The sequence below is a fragment of the Aphis gossypii genome, chromosome 1 (genome assembly GCF_020184175.1).
Source record: "Aphis gossypii isolate Hap1 chromosome 1, ASM2018417v2, whole genome shotgun sequence".
NCBI lineage: Eukaryota > Metazoa > Arthropoda > Insecta > Hemiptera > Aphididae > Aphis > Aphis gossypii.
Window position 1 is genome coordinate 49,830,426 of NC_065530.1, and position 8,957 is coordinate 49,839,382.

General features: G+C 31.8%; 1 protein-coding gene across 1 annotated transcript; it reads left to right on the plus strand.

Moving 5' to 3' along the window:
* The first annotated feature begins 2,626 nt into the window (after positions 1 to 2,626).
* LOC114132501 (phospholipase A2 inhibitor beta) lies at positions 2,627 to 8,677 on the plus strand. The gene is made up of 3 exons (XM_027997971.2): positions 2,627 to 3,940; positions 4,689 to 4,900; positions 5,760 to 8,677. The coding sequence occupies exons 1-3, from the start codon at positions 3,680 to 3,682 to the stop codon at positions 6,502 to 6,504; spliced, it is 1,218 nt and encodes a 405-aa protein (XP_027853772.1). The 5' UTR covers positions 2,627 to 3,679; the 3' UTR covers positions 6,505 to 8,677.
* The last annotated feature ends 280 nt before the right edge of the window (positions 8,678 to 8,957 follow it).

Genomic DNA, 8,957 nt, shown 5'->3' on the forward strand with positions numbered 1-8,957 from the left:
AATGAGACAACAGGGTCTTTACTCAGAAACTAAACAGGACAAGTCAAAATAATCGCTGCTTATTGAGTCACGCCAAGCCACGAATCATTGATTCTCATTATTCACACATTATACATAAAAACTTTCATCCAGTGAGTTGTGAAGACTAGTAGAATATAGTTTACATTCTTACATATTTTGCCCATACATACACACATATATACACATCATTATTACAAACTCCTAAACATATTATAATGTTAACAAATATTAGTAGGTAAACAGTGTATGTTCTGGAACCTCCTCACGAGGAATTTGGTCTTCACCGATAACGGGGGTTCTCACCCCGTCTGCCACCGATACTCTCATTGCGTCGATCGTCTGTGCTCCCCCCCCAGGAGCGATGACAACCGCGATGCTCCTGTCCCCGCCGCCACAGGCCACAACAGCCGCTGCGATTAATAAAATGCTATAACTTAACCGAGGCTGCAACTGCCAGGTTATGGAATTTTATTAATCACATTAATTACATACTCTCATAGTGTCATGTAAGAACTTATTGTTCCCCACATTGTCCAGGACCCAGGTGTAGCTATCCATAAAATCATTGACTTGACATTTTTTAAATTCTGAGCGAAACGATAAATAAATAGATTTTACATAATTGGTGTGTGTTCTTTTTAATTTCTTGTTTTTTGTCACATTTTTGGACAGTAATAATGCTTCGATATTCAACTCTGAGGATGATTACTGATTTCTACAGTAACCTAACCTAACCTATGGTGGACCGTTTCCGTTTAGAATCATTTTTCATAAACAATGATATATCAATAAATTTAAATTTAATACGCCCATAACAGTAACCCATTTGAGACTTGACTCCTAATGTATACAGCAGAATGGTACTTTATTTATATATATATATTTTTATTAGCCTTTAGTACCTATAACTATCAGAATGCATTCGATAATATTTTTTTAAATTGTTTTAATCAATGCACTTATAGAGGGTACAATGGGTACATTATATACTTACAAAAAAAAAAGAAAAAGATAAGTACTAAATATTGCGGTTTGAATTTTTGATTTATTTACCAATTGCTATTACGAAGTTTTATGTTGGCTAAAAAAAAATTAAAAAATGAACATCTGGTTTTATTACTGCATCGATGCCTTATTATACAGAAACCTCGTATAGGTACAGCTATATACGTATATACGCCTATGCATAATATATAGGTCATATAGGTGCCTATTCAAACATTATATTATGACGTGTTTTATTATTTTATACATATATAAATACAATAGTATATGTTCAGCTGTTTACCTCAGTGACAGTGTGTTATACACTATTATGACTTATACTAGTGTCCAGTCTTCTAGCCCATGTAAAAAAACTAAAAAAGTCCTCTTTTTATAATCTTTTTATGCATGTCATCAACTTGATCAAGGTCTGGTAACCACATTAAAATACCAATCATAACACTCATTAGTCATTAAGTCATAACCATTCGGTATTCGGTAATCATTCATAATGATTTATACCTCTACCTATTGCGGTTTCGTGTTAATAACGACGTGTCCGGATGTACACGGCAATTGACATTCTTTTACGTGCGTCGACAACGACGATCGTGCGAACACAATTTATTTTATTTTTCCACATAAATCACATGGTTGGAGACAAATACGCACGTTTTACCCGAACCCGATAGTATATAATATTAAACATTATTTAATTATGATATATGTGTCGTATACACAATATAGTATGAAATATGCGCAAGGTATATGTATACATTATTTTGTGTTAGCTGGAATATATATTTGTATATTCCATTGTAGGTATTGGCCATTCCTCTTATACATGTACATATTATTATAAAGTATAAATACTTATTTAAAGTAAAAGTGTACAGGGTGATCTGTGATCACTGATTAGTTGGACTGACTACGTTATGTAAAATTTTCTCGGTAAATATTAGTACCTATGTATTTTTTATACACTTTAAACAGGAATTTTATAAAAAGAAAATCTTATATTTTATTTTAGTGATTTTCTGTTTTTTTTTCATGTAAATTACATAACTTAGAGTTTTACGTATACCTACTCCAGTAGGTACTTTGTGAAAAATATAGTGATGTTATTTTATTCAAAATCCGGATTGAAATAATAAAATGTAAAGAATTTAAATCGAAAAAAACATTACTTTAAAATACATAGTTCGGAACAAAAATCGAAATAGTGAATACCATAGAAAAACAAACTACAATAGTTAAGATTTTTTTCATATTTTTCGTCACCATAGGTATATTACCTTAACCAATTTATATATTTTTTGAGTTCGATTTATTCTCATAATAATTCCCAAGGTTCGTAACGCATCATTAAAATCTTTTTCGATAGTGTATATAAGTATATTTAATAATATGTTAAAATGATATGCCTACAATAATAAGGTACACCGAAATACATAGTAAAAAAAAAAATAATAGTACTTATCATAATAAAATCAAAAAATATACTTCACAAACGTTTTTTCTTCAAATTTAAAAAAAAAACCGTAAAATGTCGATTGAACGAATCACCTTGTATGCGAGGCGTGTATGTACTTATTTTATAAAAATAATGTATATTTTCATTGCGGCAATCGGAGGAGGACGGCGACCGATCGTCGCATCGCGGATAAAATATATTAAATTATTTTATGTCCGCGTGCGCAAAATATTCGAATCGAGGTCGGCCGACCGAGTGGACGTGTCTCGTTCTCGTCGCTCCGACGATAATTGATAATCCAATAAATCGCATCATTGTTCGCAAGCCCCCACCCCGTGAAAATTTACAGTAGTGCATCACGCGCATCGTCGTCGCCGTCGTAATTTTGTAATTATCGGTTGAAAAAACGGATCGCCGCATCAGTAGTATAATATTACAGCACGACGACCGGTCGTCGCCCGTATCGCCGCTCGTCCCGACACGTTCACTATTCAGATATTTTTTTTATCATACATCATATTATTACGGACAGGAAACATTTTCCATTATTCGCGACGTTGTAGGTACATGTTTAATAAACAATAATATATAATAAGGTCAGGCAATAAATTATTTTGTAAAAAGAAAAATCGAAACCAACTTTACTGCGCCCGATCTTTAAAATTATTTTGTCGTTATAGCCATTAAAAAACATAACTACTACCCATATAATCAGCGGCGGTAGATTTTTGAACCGAAGACGCGCGCTCCGACAAACTATTATAACCAGGTAACGTCGTGCCTCCATAGCGCCCCCTCGTCGATAACCTCAAAAAATAAAAAATAATAATAATAAAAAGGCAGTGCGCGAAAAAGAAAAAGAAAAAGGGAAAACAGTATAGGGGAAAAAACCGATTTTGCCCGACTCGGCCGACTCGCGTACGATACTATTTAGGTCGACCGCGCGCGCGGTTGTTTGTTCGATAAAAACGATTTCATCGCTCAACACCGTTCGCGTTAAGCGGTCATCGTCGTCTCGCATGCGTTCCGCCGTCCCCCGCAGCCGCCTGCAGTGGTGGTGGTGACGACTAGCCGTCGCCTGTCCGTCCGTCCGTCCGGTGGTGCCGCTGTTTCGTCCCCGATCCCTGTTCGTCGGTGCTGGTGCGGCTCTCCCGGTCCGCGTTAAACCCCGTCCCTTCGCGTTCCGGCGTGGACGATCCGATGGCCGCGTCCACCGTCTCGGCGGCTTCCGTGGCCGCGCTACTGGTAGTGATGTTGCTAGTGGCGTTACTGTCCCCGTCACCGGCGGCCGCATCGTCAGGGCCACTGCCGGTCCGGTGCGCCAAGAGGGAGCTGAGCGCGTGCTACTGCGGCCAGACGACGTACGACCGACAAGAACTTTACGCGGTCAACTGCACGGGAACAGGGCTGTCCATGAAACAGAGCATTGACGTGTTCCTTAACCTGCCCAGCGAAACCGAGGTGAGTGATCGACTATCTTTTACAGTCTGTGGGTGGCACTTGGGGATCCAGAAATTAGGTATTTTAAAAATGTACAGTTATAGGTAATTATGAAAATTTAAAATACTTGCATCGATAAAATAAAAACTTTCCAAAATTAAGTGACTTATATTCAATAATCATTTATTTTTATTTTTTCGCTGTATGCCCCGTTTTCTAGTATAGAGAAGGGTGGAAGAATCAGTTTGCTTTTCAAATAATACTAGTGAGGACAATTTTACTCAAACGATCTACTCTCATTTAAATGCTGTTGGTAGATAACTATAATTAATTTGTGTTAGTGTGATTAGCACACGGTTGATGACATGATCATGGTGTGTGCAGATGTCAATTTACAGTCGAACCTGGAGCAATTAATGCCTTAATGCTTGGACAGTGCCCCTAATTTTTTTTTATTTACACATTAATGTATATGCCAATTGTAGATTAAGAACTGTGTAAATAAAATCAAGTTGTAGGTATGTGCACACAACATTAATAAACTAATTTCTAGACATATATTTTTTAAGTTAAAAATTTTCATGATTACTTCCAACATATTTTTATAATTAAATATACATCTACACAAATTTTAAATTGTATTATGCCCCTAAAATGATTCTGGTCAACCAGCTCATCCTGTGTGCACGCCTAGCTTATGTGAATGACTATACATTAATCTAGGATCTCGTTTCCATACCAGTACTAACTCTTGTCTTTCTGGTTGCAGGTGTTGATATTCACCGGCAACTTTATGCCTGAGCTGCCGACAAACATTTTTGGTATCAACAACACAATGAATAAATTACGATTCCTAGACATGTCTAATAATGGCATACAAGAAATTAAAGGAAAGAGTTATCATCATGTTCCGAATGTCGAACGGCTGATACTCAACAATAACAAAATAGGATTGAATGGCATTGGGTTTCACCATCCCAGGTGAGTTTTAAACATAATTCTTTTTTTTATTTTATTACCTATCTAAGTAATGTAATTTTCATAATATTTTAGTTATACTATAGTGATAAATGATAATGATCTCTTGTTTTTAATTCTACCAATATCTCTTATTGAAATAAATTTATTAACATAAATCTATTTATTTAAACTCTAGGATATGTTAAACATTGTTACAATTCCTAATTTTAAATTTTAAATCTATTATTTTTATTATTTTTTTGGTAACAATACAAGTGCTATAAAAGGTGGTTTAGTGTTATTCAACTCTAATGAATATTAATTAAGCTATTATATAAATTTGTGAGGTCACTATCTTGGTATTCATTTGAAGTAATAATTACTCACTAGTGTGTGATCTCATCATGTTGTTTGTTTGCCACACCTAGTAGGACCACCTACTGATTGAATTATTCAGCACCAGAATGTCTGTATAAGGAATGATTTTTGCAATTATTTTAAAAATTGTTCTGTACATAATTTAAATATAAAGTAAATATTGGTATTCCTTTTTCTATAATTTACATTTAATTTAACAAAGTAAAATGTTATGTTATGTTAGTTATGCATTAATTGTTTTAATATTAAAACAAAAAAAAAATCTATACAATTATTATTTTTATGTATAATAAATAAAACCAATACTTAAACTAAAATTTTGATTCCAATTTTATTTTATTTAAAAATCCTCAACAATTATCCTGATAATATAAAATATTCTAGTGATAATAAAATACTTCCAAGTATAAAAATGTTAAATATTTTCTTTTTTTTTTTTTTTTAAAAAAATCATTAAACTTATAAAAAATTTTAAGAATTAACATTGTATTTTATTTTATAGAGTATTTTCAAACTTTGAAAGTTTGATAGAACTACATCTCACTGATGCATTTGCTGATGAGGGTGTTGTGAACATAACTGCCGACTTGCATGAAGTATTCCTCTACAGTAATTTAAGTCGCTTGGCCAAACTTCATCTTGAACAAAATAAGATGAGTGTCATAACAGAACCTCTTGTTTTCTGCCCATTGCCTCGTCTTCTTGACTTACATCTCAGCAACAATCAACTCACAGGCATTGATTTTGACATAAAGTGTATGCCACATTTGCGTTTTATTGATTTAGAAGGTAACCTTATACGTGGACTCTCTGAAGAACAATTCTCCATCTTGGATAGTGTACAGTCCGACAATAAATCTTTAGCCATTGACTTGTCCAATAACCCATTTTCATGTGGTTGTAATATTGAAAACCTATATAGTTGGTTGCGTACCACTAAGGTTAGTGTTCGCAACAGTGATTCGATAAAATGTAGACAAGATTTGCCAAAAAATCCTCTTGACCCATATGCTGCTTATCGCAATGATTGTCCAACTCCAATACGTACTACATTAGTTGATAGTAATCATGGGGGACACAAATTGGTAATGCTATTTGTGTTTTGTGCTGTAATTGCATTCTTAGGTGTTGTAGTGTATGTATCTAGGTTTGGACTGAAACGATTGAGACCTGAATTTAATACTTCTTCAAGAAAGATACACTACACAACTATTGGAAAGTGTGAAGAACAAGAAATACATGTATGATAATATGACAAATGATTAGTGGTGTTAACAGTATGGCATGTGGAAATTCCGACTCATGCTTTAGGGAAAGACTGATAATCGTTTTTTTTTTTTTTATTTTATTATTCAATTTAATTAAATAATTAAAGAGTATATTTATGAATTGTTACTCTTTTGTATAGTTATGTTATGAAAATTTTGAACGAACAATTTAAAAAAAAAACATTTTAATTTTTGATTGACTCAAGTTTTTTTATTTTTTTTATTAATGACATTAAGAAAATGACTGTTATATAACATATTTATTATTTTTTTAAATGATTTTTATTGTCGATCTGTCATATATTGTTGATCTCTAATATCTCTTGTTCCTTTGAAGTATCTCTATTTGTAGGGTGAAAGTATGGCCAGTCGGATTTTCCACATCTGTTAATACCTACTCCCCTTAGTAGCTATAAAAAACATGTCGCTTTGTGTTCATTCACGTCATGTATCTGTTATAAAGGAAACTTAAAGTTGACTTTACCTAGTATCTGATTAAGTATTAAGAATTTTTAAAAATCCTAGTGAGATGTTATAAAAATACACCGTCCCAATTTGTTTTTATTTTTTGTTGCTAAGTGTTAACATTATAATATAATTTTTAAATGAATGAGCTTTTACATATGTATTTATGTACTTACAAAATTACGCTAGTTATCTTTGACTAGTACATGTATTCAACACATTATTTTAGTCCACTATTCCTAATTTTTTAATAATTTATTACTTTCTTAGTATTATATTAAAATTTAGTAAATACTTAAGTTTATGACGTTTATACATAATATCATTATGTCATAACGTATAGTAATCATAGGCGCAACTAGACCTTCATTTTTTGGGGTGCTAATATTATAGACATTGGATTAATGTTCAATTGAATATTATTGAAAATCATTGAATATATCTAACTAAAATTATAAATTAAAAACAAAGAATAGGGTATAAACATTTGGTAGTGCTGAAGTCCTCTTAGCATTCCCTAGTTGCGCCTATGTTCACATTTCTTGTCACCTATATTATTATGTAACATTTATGTAGTTATACTTTTGTTATTTGATTATCTGTACTAACTTATGCCTTATGGATATTGTATTCTTGTTAGACAATCAAGAAACTCGAGAAGAACACCAATGGCTTTTTCACAATATATTTGCTATAATAATGATTAATATTTATTTTACATTTGTGGTAAACCATAACTTTAATATATTATATTAAACAATGTATTCAAATTTCATCTCATGTTACATCTATAAACATTCTCAAGTTTCTTGAATTGCAATATTTATTGTGATCTATGTTATTTGTAAATATAAATGCTTAGGATATTTAACTTATATTTAGAAATATAATTACACATAATTATTTATCTATACTTGGCTAAAATTTAATTCTTAATTATATGCAATTTACAGTGTACGTTTTTATACCATTGTTAAAACTTGTTTCTTATAGATTTAAGTATAGTAAAGTAAATACTTCACGTTTCTCATTACTTTTCACTTGTAATCATAACTTATACTTAACTGCTTATTAAATACTTAGGCAATTGTTGACAATCCGAAATTGCATATCTTGGATTTTAATGTTATTGTAATAATAAAAATTAACATCACACTGTAAACAAACCTTCATTAAAAACTTAAAAAGAACAACAAAATAATGTTTAGGCAGCTTTTACTTGTCTCGTATTATATGATTGTTTTAAAGGTAACGTCGTCGGAATATAACAATGTTTCATAAAAAATGAAAAAAAGAAAAAAAATGTTAAAATGTACTTAACAAATTTGTTGATGTTTTGTTTTGAATCTCGGATTTTATAACGTTGTTTATAATGTGTATATATTATGATGAGTTGTGAAGACGCACTTAACACTTTGCGCTCCGTTGTCAGTTAAACGTTTTCTGATGACACCGTTTTAGCTGAGTAAAAGACTCAAAACATGTCATATCGTTTGATTTTGCTAGCAATTTATCTTACGTGCGGCTAACGTATTTTCATTTTGCAATGTAAACCCAAGTACGCGTTGATTGTTACTATTATTATATTGGAGCGCAAAGAGTTGAAACGTTTTTTTTTATTTATTATTATTATAAAATATTATATAAAAGAAAAAAACAAATAATAAAAAAAAATATATATACATAATATGAGTACATCGTATAATTTAATGCCTTTTGAGTTTTTAGATTTAGAAAAAACCTCAGCTGTGGTGTTAATTAACACGGTGTGTGTACTGTATGTGAACATTTATATATTGATTGTTCGCTACAACAAAAAAAAAAATATTTTATACACAATAACTAACGTTTATAATTGATAACTTTTTATTCGGTACATCGAGGAGGACCACGCTTCGTAGTTTTCTATTTCGTAAACCTATATTTTTGTTGTCACGTCGGGTGTTAAACATTTTATCGTCGTCGTC

Coding starts and splice junctions, on each gene's coding strand:
- LOC114132501 (XM_027997971.2), top strand. CDS start 3,680: ATGGCCGCGTCCACCGTCTCGGCGGCTTCCGTGGCCGCGCTACTGGTA. Junction 3,941..4,688: donor ACCTGCCCAGCGAAACCGAG/GTGAGTGATCGA, acceptor TTCTGGTTGCAG/GTGTTGATATTCACCGGCAA. Junction 4,901..5,759: donor ATTGGGTTTCACCATCCCAG/GTGAGTTTTAAA, acceptor TTTATTTTATAG/AGTATTTTCAAACTTTGAAA.